Raw genomic sequence first — 14,505 nt, forward strand, 5'->3', positions numbered from 1 at the left:
TAATTTTCAGTAGTAGATCGCCTGGCCTTTCTTTCTAGTCTGTCTTAATCTGGAAGCTCCACGGAATCTGTCCACTGGTATCTTAAATATCAGTGGCAGAGCTTCCAACATCATTGCAACACACAAGCCACCACAGTACAACAAACTGACAGATGGGTGGTGGATTACATTTATAATTGGTATAAAATAAATATTACAAAAGTAAACATGAAAAATTGGTTCGGGAGAGGAAGTACTTTTCGAGGGTGCCGGGAAATGACAGCCTGTTGGTGTGGTCCAATTGGTCTAGAAGAGAGGAGGAGGAGATAAAGCCTCTCCAGTAATGGAGGCTGGCTGGTCTGCAAGCAGAGAATGGGGAAAAAGGGAGTGCATGGTAATGTTGGTGGCTTTGAATGTAGGCAGCCTTCCTGTGTCTGAGATTTCGCAGTGCGTGCCAGGCTAATAGACTGTCCAGCGTCTAGAACACCTTAGGGCTCCTTATTCTTCCATACCTTCTTGCTTACACACCCAAGCCCTGTCCAGGTCCTGAGATATGCTTATTTTCATCCTGCTCTCACCCTCCTCTTTATAAAGTACAGCTGTAAGATTAAGTGAAGTCCCTTTGGGCTGATACTTCAGTGATCAGGACATTGACATCTTAAAGAATTGAGGTTTCATCCCCTTGCAAGAAAATATTATTTTTAATATTGCTTCTATATCGTCGGACATATATAGAAGGCTCTGTGATCATCATAAAGAGACCACAGAACTGAGCATTTATAAACAAAAAAAGTCCCCATTTTCTTCTAGTTGTTTCTGGGAATTCCTTCTAAGCATCTGCGTTTTCTTCTACTTCAGTTGCTTCCCACCTCCTTCCCCTGGGATTTGCTCACTTGTTATATGTTGCTTCCTCGTAAAAAACCAAACAATACCGAAACAAAGCCCAGCAACAGCAATCGGAACCTGCTCCAAATTTCTAATTTCCTACCCTTAAAAAAAAAAAAAAATTAAGACCTAGGCTATTTTTTTTTTCCCAAGGATTTAGGATCTACGTGGAGGAATTTGACAAACTTAAAACCCTAACCAAACCTAAGATTTTATTTTTATGATTTATTAGTTATTACAATATACAAACTCCTGATTAACGAAAGCTGGCTAGCAGGAGGGAACGCGGAGGAGTGTGGGAGAAGTGTGAAAAGAAGAAACCCCAGCTCTGCATGGGAGGCTGCGTGTGAACGATCCCGACTCTTCCGTGAGTTCCAGGCCGCGTTTTGCAGGCGGCTGCATCTGCCTCCCTGTCTTTCTTACCTCCTTGATGTTCGGCACTATTTGTGGCCGGCGTGGTGGAAGGACACAGCGAGGTTCTCCATCTCGTTCCCCGCCCCCCGCTCCCATACCCAGTTCCATCTAAGCGAACCCGGGACAGCGCAAGGATCTCCGAGTTGCGAGTGTGCTGAGGCCGGGACTGTCACTCATTCTCCCATCAGCGCGTGAACGCGGCTCGGCAGCGGCTGGCAAGAAACAATTCTGCAAAAATAATCGTACTCAGCCTGGCAATTGTCTGCGCCTAGGTCTGTTGCTCTGCCGCCGTCCACACCCGCTGCAAGAGGGGGCCCAGAATCGTCCGCGGCAGAACATCCCTCCCAGCCGGCAGACTACAATGCTGCCAACTAAGGATCTCATCTGGACTTTGTTTTTCCTGGGAGCTGCAGGTACATTTTTTTGTCTTTTTTCTTGCTCCGATGTGCTCAATGTTCCCTTCCCCCTACGCCTCCCTCAAGGAGCACCGTGATTTGGGGAGGTTTTCCGTGGAATGCCAGAGCTGGTCATTTTCGTGGAGCTGAGGAAGGAGCGCGTCGCCCTTGCTGCCCGCCCGGACCCCGCGCCCTCACGGGCTGCGCTGGACCCAGGCTCCGTACCCGCGTAGGCAGCGCCGTGCGCCCTCCAGCTTGCCTGCCGCCCTTCCCACTTTATGTGCTCGCGGAGGTGGGAGCGGAGCCCAGCGGCCCCCGGGGAGGCTGTGGCCGCGCGGATGAGGGGCAGCGCTCCTTCCCCGGGGGCGGCGGGGCGGCGGGGCGGCGGCTGCCGCGGTTCGGGTGGTGCCCCCGCACGGGCTCGGTTTCTGCTGGGAAGGGACTTGTCAGCTCGGGTTCTGGGAATAGTGAACAATAAGGTCGGGACAGCTACCTCTGATCGTTATTTCCCCAGGTTTTATAAGGCGGGTCTCGCTGCCTTCGGTCCTCCCGCCCCCGGGCAGAATAACGGTTTGCAAAATCGGGCCAAGCTGGCCGAATCGCGGGGCTGTGTCGCCGCTGTTGCACCCCCGCCGATGTGACGTTAGTTCTTTATTTGCCCAATTCCTGGCGGGCTGCAAACCCTGCTCTCGGCCCGGAGCACCGAGGGATGGGAGGGTCGAGCCGCGCGTTTTGACAGGAGGAAGTGCAGAGGGGCGGAGGGCGAGGAGGGCGTGATCCGGCTGCCTGCCGTGTGCGCGCGCGTGTGTGCGCGTGTGTGCGCGCGTGTGTGCGCGTGTGCCTTTCCACGCGTCGCGAGCCTAGTGTTGCACGGTGCGAGGAAAGAATAGCAGGTAGTCGCCTGAAGCACCTCGCCCCGGCTTCTTTCTTTAGGCAAGGTTCCTGATCCTTGTAAAGTGCGAACAATAGGCAGCTGGAATGAAGACAGTTGGGATGCTTTCGCGGATGGTGGTCGCTGCGCCGCCGCCCAGAGAACCTCGGCAGCCAGGAGGTTCATTTCGTTTTGGGTGTTTCTATTCGGGCCTCCCTGGAACGTTCTTCTGTGCGCGCACACCCTCCCCTCCAGCTGCTCCCTCCACCCTTCACTCAAGAATTTGCGCTTCGGCGCTTAAGGACTGAAGGGGAGGAAGACAAGGAGTTGGGGCCGCGGAGAGCTGGGCGGGGTGGGCGGACATTCTCGGGGGGCGTGTGTGAAGAAGTGCTCGAGCGCCGGCGAGAGCCGGGAGCTGTGCGTCGGCGTCGCCGCTACCCGGTGCCGCCGGACTTGCCCTGGAGGGCGGAGCGCGGGTAGGGGGAGCAAGCGGGACGACCTGGGGAGCACCCAGTGCGCCCCCTCCCCGGGCGGCACGGGAGCAGCGCTCGGCCGCCGCCTCCAGCCAACGCCGCTCCCTCCCATGGCGACCAATCAGAGGGAGGCTGGCTGGGCGGGAAGCCGCGAGAGGCTTTTATTGAGGTGCGGGTGGCGGCCCGGAGCTGCCAGGACTGTCTCCTGGTGTTTCAGCTTAACGGTCTCGCTTACCCCCTGTCGGGAGAAACCCCGCCCTCGGCGTGTCCCCTGGCAGCCCCGCAGTTTCTGAAGGAATAAAATGGAGACTAGGTGGTCACCGGGACGGCTCCTTGTCTGGCCCGCTCTGGCTAGCCCAGGCGTGCCTCTTTTACGCCGACTTGGAGCGGACCCCTACCCGCCCTGCCAGCACACACACTAGCGCTGCCTTTCGGGATCCGAGCGCTTCGCCTTGCAAGATGCCGCCTGGAGCCGCCCAGGGCGCAGCGGCTTTGCGCAGCTGCGCGGTTGTGCCGACCGGCGGATCGCCGGCTGGGGGCGACTCCGGGGGCGGGGCTCTGAGGGGGGCGGGGACCTGACCCCAACCAGCCCCGAGGTGGGCATCTTGCGGCTCTGCCACCACCTGGTCGGGGGCCGCCCTGGTGCTTCCTTTTCCCGTGGTGCTCCTGCGTCCCCGCGGCGCGACCTCCCCCCGCCGCGTGGTCGGGGATGTGTGTTGGGACCGCATCTCCTCTGGTGAAGGCGTGACATTGGGGACCTGAGTTTTGGTGGGCCTTTTTGGGGGATTGTCTGGCCGTTGTTTTCATCATCGTTATGGTTGTTACGCCCGGTGTGTCGATCCCTATGGAGTTGCAGGGAAGTACACTCCCAGGGAATCCTAGGCTGGGGTGTTTTGGATGTTTGTGGATGCCCAGGCAAGGGTGACATTCTGACCAGTGTTCAGAGTGTTTTCTGGAATGAAAGTGCCCCCGTTCTTTGCCAGCGAGGTAACCAGCACCGTGAGGACAGGAGGAAGGCAGAATGTGTAACACATAGAAGGTTGCTTAACAAAAGAAACAAGTTGAGTGGTTTTCAAAAGAGACATAATTTTTTCGTTATTGCTTCTACTGCAGTTAAAAACAAAAACAAAAAAAAACCCGAAGAATTCAAGTCGAAGGGTCATAAAAACAATACAACTCTGTGTGTGTAGACACACACACACACACACATGCTTTTTTTTTTTTTGGCCTCAAATGTAGCATCTCCAGGGACAATGGTAATTCAGGAAAATGGACTCCAGGTTTCTGCATGCGAAAATTTACATGTAAAGTGTGCTAATCTTAATATACAAACCAGTCAGGTCTGCTGCCCCTCTCTCATTTTGATGTCTGTGCTCCGTAAAAACAAAGTGAAAGGTTGTGGAATTGCATAGTGAATTTCAGTATATTCTATCAGTTTTCAATGTTGTGTAGAAAAATTGTTTGCTTGAATGATCCGGAATGGTTTTTAAGGTCCCATGTTTATTTGATAATTTTACAATCTTCTGCCAATTTAACTTTTAAGAATTAAGGTATGGACAGGTGAAACTGGTTTTCTAGCAAGATAGCACCAGTTTAAGAGCAAAGCACCTGTGCTGTCTTACCAAAGCTAGTACACCATAGATGACATAGATATGATCTCTCGCTAAATGAATTAAGATGCGTTTCAGCAAAGCTTGCTGTGGTACAGTTACCATGAGCCCCATTTTCTCCTTGATTTTCATTTTAAGATTGGAAATGTGTCTTTCTGACGAAAATTTAGCTGAATGTAATAAAGTATGCTCGAGAATGTGGAAAACCTTTCATAACTCTGTTCAAAACCCAAAAAGATAGTTTTCATCCAACAATGTGGAAAATATTAGCATGTTTAAAAATACTGAAAATAAGCTAGAATTTCTTTAAAATACAACAGAGTTAAACACAGGAAGGGCCTATAATCCAGGCATTATAGAAGCGTGACTTCAATTTGTTTTTGAGTTACTGTTTCCACTGCAAATGTCCTAAAGATCTAGCAACCTTGGTGAGTTCTCCGTAGTCTAAAACTTATATTATTTTTTAAGTTAATTTTTCAAGAAATTCCCTCCCTCTTCTCTCAACTGATTTAGCTTGATGGCCGCTTACCAGATACCTTTACTAAGAATCTTTTTTTTTTTTTTTTTTTAATGAATACTGGGTGAACAGAAAATAGCAGCACATAAGATCCGAACTATAAGACCCTTGTTCACCAAAGGAGGTTTATCCAGTTCTTCCTGAGCTGAATGATTTAACTAAGGGCTTGTCGATTTAATGGATGACTTGTTTCTTAGAGTTGATAGTTCCAGGATTGAGGTAGTAATTGTTTGCAAAAAACTAAAAAAATTAAATTTGGTGTGTATGCTGTATACACATGTGATATGGGTGCTTATGTGAGGCAGCTTTAATAGGGAGAAACTAGTTACAGGGAACACTGAAATTCTAAGGGTTTTGCCTAGTGCTTCTCTTTGAAATACACTTATCATTAAATGAATTCCTCCGATGGATGGTGTGTAAGTTAATATAAGTAATCTATATCTGTATTTTTCTGTCACAGGGAACAGCGTCTTAATTGCCTCTCGAAATAAATAGCACCATTTTGTCATTCAAAAATTACTCTTTAGATGTGACAGATGTTTTTGTTCATTACAGAATTGTTTCTTAAATTATAGACAGCATTTGGTAAAATAAGTGATGGTTGCCAAGGAAAGGTTTGAACTTTCCCTGGTGATCTTGGGTTTGTGGTGACGGAGAGCAGAACCAGTTGACAGGCAAGGAGAAGGGACTGGACATGCGCCTATCAGTCTGCAGGGAACACTCCCAGCCTGGCAGGAGACAAAGGTGTTTTGAGAAGGTTCTCCTGTACTATTCAAATATTGAGTTTTTGAACACACGAATATTTTATACTGTCAAGATAAACATTTTTATGTAAATTTCATAATCGATAATTCTTCAGTTTAGTGATCTACCAAATATATATAGGCGAAGGAATGCCTGGAACTTTAAAATAAATAGCAGCAGATGAAGGGTAACATTTTAGTTGTCTTAAAAAGGGGTTGCAAATGAAACAAAATTGAGAACATTAATTAGCTGGTTATGTGTATAATGACCATTGGAGCTTTGAATAAAAAGGCTAAGATTAGGGTTTTTTTTTTTTTTTTTTTTTTGGCTAAAAAGGAAGCATTCCAAGTAAAATTCAGAAGAGAATTTTATTCATCTCTCAAAGTACTCTCTGAGCAATATTTGAAGAGCTGGGATTTTAGGAAGGAGGAATCTCCCAAGACCTTCTCTGAATCTTTATAATTAGGTCTACATGAGGTCCAGAGTTTTTAATATTAAAAACAGTGACATGAAACTCTTTATCAGTAATACTGGTAGCTTTTTTTTTTTTATACTCACTACTATAGGGCAATAAACTACAGAAAAGCATCAGAAGGTCACAGTCCTGCTACCTCTCACCCTTTTTGTTATTAACTCTTGGTGCCAAACCTTAAAACCATTTGCTGATGTAAAGGGACGTAAATTATTTGGCTTTGGCAGTGGTGCCATTATGCCCTTTCATTTCATGGTGTTGAAATGCTGTCTCTCAGCCGCAGATGCTCATTAGGAGCTTTGCCTTTTGATGTTGGTCTGGGTGCCAAATGGTGGCCTTTCAGTCGGTTTCAGTACATTATACATGAAACACTCTTCGGCTGACGTCTGTGTGCAGCGACTGAGTTCACTGGTTTTCAGTTAGGTTGTCACATGTTTCCCTTTCTGCACTATTAGCTTCTGAGCTGCTGCAGACTCAAAGAGAACTCTGTTCATAGCCATTTTGTCTCTCTTGTGTATGTGAATTTTTTTTATTGTTGTAAAAATACATATGTAACACAACATTCGCCAAGTCAACATTTTCTAGGTGTACAGTTCAATGATGTCAATTACATTAATCATGTTGTGCAGCCATACCCGTAATCATTGCCAGAGTTCCATCATCACCAGCGAAAACTCACTGCTTCCTACACAAGGGTTCCCCCTTCCGCCCTCTCTCCTGCCCCTGGTGACCACTAATAAATCTTAGTCTCTATACATTGGCCTATTCTTATTATTTCATGTAAATGAGGTCATATAATATTTGTTATTTTCTGATTGACTTATTTCACTCAGCATGATGTTCTCAAGGTTTGTCCATGTATCAGGATTTCATTTCTCTTTATGGCTGAGTAGTATTCCACTGTATGTGCATGTATTTTTTTAAAAAGTTTTAATAAACCTATTATGCATTCTTTTACTCCCAAATATAGGCCATATTTTCCTTTGAATTAAAAAATTGTATCACTGAAGTGATTTAAAAGGCTCATCTATAACCTGTATTTCACTGTTTAATCTCATTGAGTACTTTTTGATTTGTAGCTACATATACTGGCAACATGTGACCCCATTTTCTATTCTGTGTCATTCCTATACATGAGATAACATGTAAAAGCCCTTTGTTGTGTATTAATCTCCTCTTCGGTATCCGATTACCTTGTCATTTAAGAATATTTATAGTAATGTCATGCTGTTTGAGACTGGTCTCGTTAGGTGTTCTCTTAAACAGTTGATCACGTGTGATTACTGAGTGCTGGCTATTTATCATTAGTCTGTGGGGAATTGGCAAAGGAACGACATGACATCATTTTTGCTGTGAAGGAGGCCTGCGGATAGTATAGTGTAATAGTACATACGGCAAGTTGAATGGCGATTGAGAGTGTTCAACCACAGGTCGAAACCCTGGCCTCGTCCCTAAGCTGTCTGATCTTGGGCAAGTCGTTTAACTTCTCCAGGTTTCAGTTTCTTCTTCTGTGAAACTGGAAAAATAGTAATGCCTACTTGTTAGGGCTGTTGTGAATATTAGGTCTTCAATGCAGATAAGTTGTGTTTATTAACGAGGAGAAGGGATATTTATAGATCTAGAAAGAAAATAATTATTCAGACATAGCATTCTCTTTTTAGAATGACTTAGAAGACAACAATATTATGAAATCATTACTTTTTTAATGATTAGAACTAGACTTGAAAAATTAGTGCTAAATATGCCTCACTGCCATTTTGGTTATGAATATTTTGGAGAGAAAAGTGGTCTGATTATAAGGTTGAAAGCCATTAGCACAGGGGTGGATCTAGGTTTTGTGGTGCATGAGGCTATTCAATTTTGAGGACACGCTTTAAAGAAAATAGAAAATTCTTTTGCTTCTGAAAAATTTAGAAAACTGATGACCATGAGACACTGCTAGGCCCTCACCGCCCCCACCCCCCCAGCCTTGGAAGGGGCCCACACAATTGAGAAGAAATGAGGGGCTCTGAAAACATCTGCCCCTGAGTTAGCAAATGTGTTTTCGTTGGCTTGGATCCACTTGCTTAAGAATATAGGCCAATTGTCACAGTTTGTTAAACATGTTTCTCAGAAAGGTTGTTTGAATAGTGCTTTGAATATTAGACTCCTGCATGAAAATCAAGTTTATTTTTGAAGAGAAGAAGCTCTTTGACCTTTATTTTGTAAACAACCTTTAAGTGATTTCTGAGGTGATTTAATATTTCTGATAGCTGATATTTTTGCAACTTACTGAAGTAATTGGTATTATTATTCTAATGAATCAGATATAAGTGCCCTGTTGACTAGGCGGGAAGTAATTTTGCCAAATAAAGAAATAGGATATTGGAAAAGATATTGAAGCTTTTGTTTTGCCTATCTAAGAGGCTGGATAGATAATACCAATAATTTTATCTTAATTATCTCTCTACAATTTACAAAGCTCTTTCATATACATTATATCATTTAATCCTCACATCTTTTATTCAATAAATATTTATTGAGTATGTGCTCTGTGCTGGGTACGGGGAATACAATGGCGAACAAAACATTGTCCTTGTTTTCATGGACCTTCCAGTCTAATAATGGGAGAAAATAGACATTAAACAAGTAAGACCTACACACACATAAAATTACGTATTCTGATGGGAACTAAGGAAAGGAACAGGGCACTATGAGATATTATGAGGGAGGAGTCCATTTTGAATTGGGTGGTTGGGAAAAAGACCTCTGTGAGGAGGTAACATTTAAATAACTCTGTGAAACAGGAAGGACAGATGGTATTTCCATTTTCAGGCATGGTTGATTGGGTACTTGATTCCACAAACAGTGAATTGCAGCAAACCTTCCTGAATTCCTTAATTCCAAAAACCTTCCTGAAATCTTGAGGAGGTCAGCTTCAGAAATTGTGTTGGGTTTCAGGTTGTAAAGCTGAGTACAATGTGCCTCTCTGCCTCTGGAGCTAGTGAGGTAGCCAGAGACACACGACTTATAAATGTTGTTGTTAGGTGCCGTCGAGTTGGTTCCGACTCATAGCGACCCTCCTTACCACAGAACGAAACGCTGCCCAGTCTTGTGCCATCCTCGCAATCGTTGCTACTTATAAATAGAGGCATGGGTTAAGTGCTATTGGAGTACAAGGAAGCAATTACTTTTGCTTGGGACTCCCTTGAGCTGGATTTTGGGGGGGTGAGTTTGCCTTTACTAGATGGAACAGAGAAAATGGTTAGTTCAGGCAGAGCAAAAACCCTGATCGGTGGTGGTGTTATTAGCTGCCATTCAGTTGTTCCCCAGCTTATAGTGACCCCATATACAGTGGAACAAAACACTGCCCTGCTCTGTGCTGTCACCGTGATCGGTTTTGGATTGAACCATTGTGATCCATGGGATTTTCACTGGCTCATTTTCTGAAGTAGGCCACCAGACCTTTCTTCCTAGTCCTTCATAGTGTAGAAGCTCCACTGAAACCTATTCAGCATGACAGCAACATGCAAGTCTCCACTGAAAGCTGGGTGGTGGCTTCGCATTGAGGTGCACTGGCTGAGAGTTGAACCTGGGCCTCCTGTATGGAAGGTGACATATTTCTCCTACTGAACCACCACTGCTGCCATTGAGCAGCAGTAGAGAAATACATACACACAGTCGTGTTCAAGGAACAGTGTGAGGGTACTTGGGACAAGTGACCAGAGATTAAGAGAGAAAAAAAAAAAATCTGTAAGGCCAGACAGTGTTAGGTCTCGATTTGGAAACCCAAGCTGAGAAAGAATGAGGGATTTACAAAGGTGGAACTGGAACCATAACTTTCATTAGTTGGCTGCATTTCATTCTTTTATAAAGTAAGGATAATTTGGATACACATAGCTTCAGAGCAGATGTGAAGAAAACATGCCGGTACTCAACGATACAGAAATGAGTTGGTGTGGCTTCTGGACTGACTGATTTTGACTGCAGTGAGGGGGCGTTGACATGGTAAAGAGGCAACATCAAGAACTTTGGAGCCTGCCAGATCTGGGCTGAGTCCAATAGCCATAAATGACATTCTGCAAGTTGTGTACCTCTGACCCCACTTTCTCATCTGCAAAATGAGAATGATACCTCTCTTAAAGGGCTTTGGTAAGCTTCAGTAAAGTCCATATGGAAAGCAGCTGACATACAGTAGGCACTCAATAAATGCTTTTTAAAAGTCCTTCTTGAACAGAGATTTTATTTGAAATGTTTGTTAAGTAACTGTATTGTGAATATGATGTGCAAAGTTCTGTGCTTAGGAACCGAGAAAACCAAACCAAAATAAAATAAATGTAAGACTACTACACGGTTTCTTCAGAAGCTTCCAGGCAATTCAGACAGTTAAGAAAACATGAGAGGTACTATGAGTAAGTGCCTGAATGAAGGTGTCAGATAGTAATTGTGAGAAGAGTTTAGAAAGGCAAATACCATCTCAGTGGGTTTTAATGTCTGAAGAAGTCCGCACTTTGTCTAGTGCTCGATCTGGACCTGCAGGGACCTAAGCATCAATAGGGGAAGGACTGATTTCCCTACAGGAGGAGACAGGTCTAGCAAGAATTAGTATTTAAGAGCAGTGAAGGCAGACTAGATATTGGGGCGGGTCATATTAAAATCTTAAATGCCGAGCAAAGGGGTGGGGTGCTGCTGGGAGGGTGCTGCTGGGATGTTGGAGCAATCGTGTTAGAACAGCCACTGTGCTAGGCTCTGTGTCTGATGCCAGCTGTGAACCGGCAGAGAGGTGAGTAGGAGCAAACTGGTAGAAATCATGGGAACACTTTAAGGGAATTCGGTGTCTATGTAGCGGCCATTATGGTGGCTACACAAAGTATTGGCTTAGTGAAAGGATTTCTGTTAAAGTGTAAAAGACTGACTAGATGATAGGGAGGCCGGAGGCTGAGAGATAGCGGAGCAAGTTACGTCTCGATTAGAGGCCAGTGAAGTCCAATGAGAGTACCTTGCTTCATGTCGCAGAAGGGTTTTGTATGTAGGGTACTGTGAGGTGTGTACTCAGGAGATCTGGGTTCTAGATGTGGCTCTGCAATGAACTGGGCACATGGATTTATGTGAGTTACTTAACCTCTTGAAAGGTTTAAAGAAATCCGACTGTGATGTATTTTTTAAAGCAGATAATCTTGAAAAGATACACTTTGGATAACAAACAACAAGGGGCGTAGCTGAGATGTTAGAGATGAGAAATCAACCAGCAAGTGTAGATGATAGATCCAAAATGGCAGATGATACACACAAAGGGAGATTTTTTAAATTACAAACCCAAGGTTATGGAATAATGATGATACTGTCTATATGATGAAGAAATTGAGGAAAGGGATTACCTTGAATAAAGAAAGGCAGATAATACCACTTTTAGACACATTAGATTTTAGAAAAATTTTGGGCATCTTGGTATCTTAACGTATAGGTCAGTGTTTTTCAGACTACGGGTAATAAAATTTATTTAGTTGGCCTCTACCTGCATTAAAAAAAAAAGGAAAAGAAAGAAAAGGAGGAATGAAGGAAGGAGAAAAGAAGGAAATAGAATAGAAAAGAGTGTATCTTATGTATTTAAGGGTAAGTATTTTGTGAAACGTAGTGTTTTGTGAAACTTGAGTTTCAGTTGTATGTGTGTGTAAGTAATGTACGATACTATTGTGATGGCAAACACACTTTATTGTGGCTCTTGTCAAAATAGTTTGAAAGCTGCTAAGTAGATGGAAAAATATGAGACTGTAGAGAGGGTGGGACAGCCTGTAGTGGAGACAGGGTTTATCAGAAGGTACCAGGTTGAGACTTAGTGGGTTGTGAGAAGAGGAAGAAGAAACAACTTACTAAGCATCTAAGCAGTCTGTTAGCTACAGAGTGTGAAAAAAAAAAAGCCCCACCAAAACTCTGAAGTATAATGCTTTGACCTCAGAGAGCTACCTACTGTCTGGGAATGAGAAGAGAACTGAGAACACAAGGCAGGAACTAAAGCCAGATGTGTGGTACCCAAGATTTCAGAGGCAGGAAAAGGACTCCTTGGGGACCAGGGCAGTTGGGAAGCTCTTCCCAAGGCAAGTGAGAGTTGAAGGATCTAGCTCTGTGAGAGGAAGGTAGATGAGGTGGGTTTGCATGTTGCGTGTTTGGGAGGCAGCTGGAGAGAGTTTGGCTAAAGAGACCAAGAAGACTCAGATGTTCTGGTAGTCTATGTACACTTTAAGACCAGGAAACTCGTTTTATTCTCTTTTTTTTAATCTCCCTCTTCAGCATCCAGAATGATATCTTGTCTATAAATCAGAAAGTGATATTGAACAAATGGAAAGAACCAGATTTTAGTGGTGTGAAAGCCTAGGGTAGAAAATTATAATAATGTTAAGAGGAAAAAAGCTAGAAACAAATGGTATTTATAAGTATAATCCCAATTTTGTTTAAAAAAAAAGTCTTTCGCTCACTCCATTGTCAGGACTGAAAGAAGGTATATTGTTTTTCATACTGTTTGAATTTCCTATAATGAGCATATATTGCTTTACAATCAGATGTAAGACAAACAGCACAACGAAAAGGGGGCAGCAGTATTTAACATGGCGAAGAGTACAAGGAAGGTGAGCCTTAGGTTGGATTGGATCCAGAGAAGATCATCGGAGACCTTAGAAAGGATAATTTCAGTTGTGTAGTGAAATTAATTTCTTTATTTAAAGTTAAGGACTGATGTCCAAAACACTTGACAAAAAAGAAGGAAGGGAAGGATGTTAAGTAGGGTGAAGCCTTTAAACAGAGGACCATCTGGTCAGATTTAATTTAGGGAAAAAAGCTAGGAGAGAGGAAAGGAGATGAACAGATGACCCTCGCAAAGGACGGTGGGACACATTCGTGTGAGAGGAAATGAGTAAAGTTAGGTTTTACTTCGTTTTTCAGTGATTTCATGTATCATGTAAGAGGATACTGTTTAGACATAGTTTTGTATTCTTGTGTCATTGTCCTTGTTATTCATACCTTTATTTCTGCACTTTAAAAAAAAACTGTGTACATCAAAAGCTTTTGAAGTTTGTTCCGCTTGTCACAAATCGGATGCACCGTTTTTATCAGGTAGGCAAAGGGAGTGACTGAGTACTTTTTGGATGTCCTTTTACACGTATTGCATCTGAGACTGTCCTTTTTTTTTTTTTCATAAGATGCTGCCGATTGCTGGTTAAGCAGTGGTTGCTGTTTGAGTATTGGATTTAGGGTCTAATATGGCAGCCTCACCAAACCCATGCCATTGAGTCGGTTCTGACTCATGGCAACTCTGTGCCCCACAGGGTCTTCCTGGCTGTAATCTTTATGGAAGTAGATTGCCAAGTCTTTCTTTCGTGGTGCTGCTGGGTGGGTTTGAACCACCAACCTTTAGGTTAGCAGCTGAGCGCTAATGGCTTGCCCCACCCAGGGACCTTCAACTTGGGAGCCTTAAAGATCTATTATCATGAGCCTGAGAAGACACAAATCCAAGTACTTTGACTTGAGTTGATAATTATAAATTATCTTCCTTTCTTAATTTATCATCTCCTTCTGTGCTGTGCAGTGGCTAAAAGCACTCAGCTGTTTACCTAAAGGTTGGTGGTTCAAACCCACCAGCAGCTCTGCAGGAGAGAAGACCTGGTAATTTGCTTCTGTAAAGATCAACTCTCGTCATTGCCATCAAATCAATTCCAACTCCTAGTGCCTTTATAGGACAGGGTAGAACTGCCCCACAGGGGTTCCAAGGCTGTAAGTCTTTGCAGAAGCAGGCTGCCACACCTTTGTCCTGTGGAGCGGCTGGTGGGTTGGAACTGTGGAACTTTCCATTAGCAGTATAGAGGTTAACCACTCCTAACTCTTTGCAGCCTAGGAAATCATATGATGCAGCTCTACTCTGTCCTGTAGGGTCACTGTGAGTCAGAATCGACTCAGTGGTATACAACATTTATTTGGTGCTGCTGAGGCTGTGCATACTGTAGGGGCGCACCATGGGCCTTTGGCATCAAACCTGCACCTTGAATGTTGGTGCACCTGCTTTTTAGTTATGTGACTGTGAGTTGGTCGTTTAATCTTCCCAACACTCGGTTTATTTATCTGTAAAACAGGGATAATAATACTTACCAAAGAGGATTATGGTAAGGTCTAAGTGAG

The 14,505-nt window shown here is 44.1% G+C and overlaps 1 protein-coding gene across 8 annotated transcripts in view; it reads left to right on the forward strand.

The window, feature by feature from the left end:
• The first annotated feature begins 1,432 nt into the window (after positions 1–1,432).
• NCAM1 (neural cell adhesion molecule 1) overlaps positions 1,433–14,505 on the forward strand; it is a 436,293-nt gene continuing 423,220 nt past the window's right edge. For all 8 annotated transcript variants that reach the window (XM_049856941.1, XM_049856945.1, XM_049856942.1 and 5 more), the window contains exon 1: positions 1,433–1,691. In XM_049856941.1, coding sequence (XP_049712898.1) covers positions 1,640–1,691 — 52 coding nt within the window. In that variant the 5' untranslated portion in view covers positions 1,433–1,639. The remainder of the gene's footprint in view (positions 1,692–14,505) is intronic.

The sequence above is a fragment of the Elephas maximus genome, chromosome 17, assembly GCF_024166365.1.
Source record: "Elephas maximus indicus isolate mEleMax1 chromosome 17, mEleMax1 primary haplotype, whole genome shotgun sequence".
In the NCBI taxonomy this organism is placed as follows: domain Eukaryota; kingdom Metazoa; phylum Chordata; class Mammalia; order Proboscidea; family Elephantidae; genus Elephas; species Elephas maximus.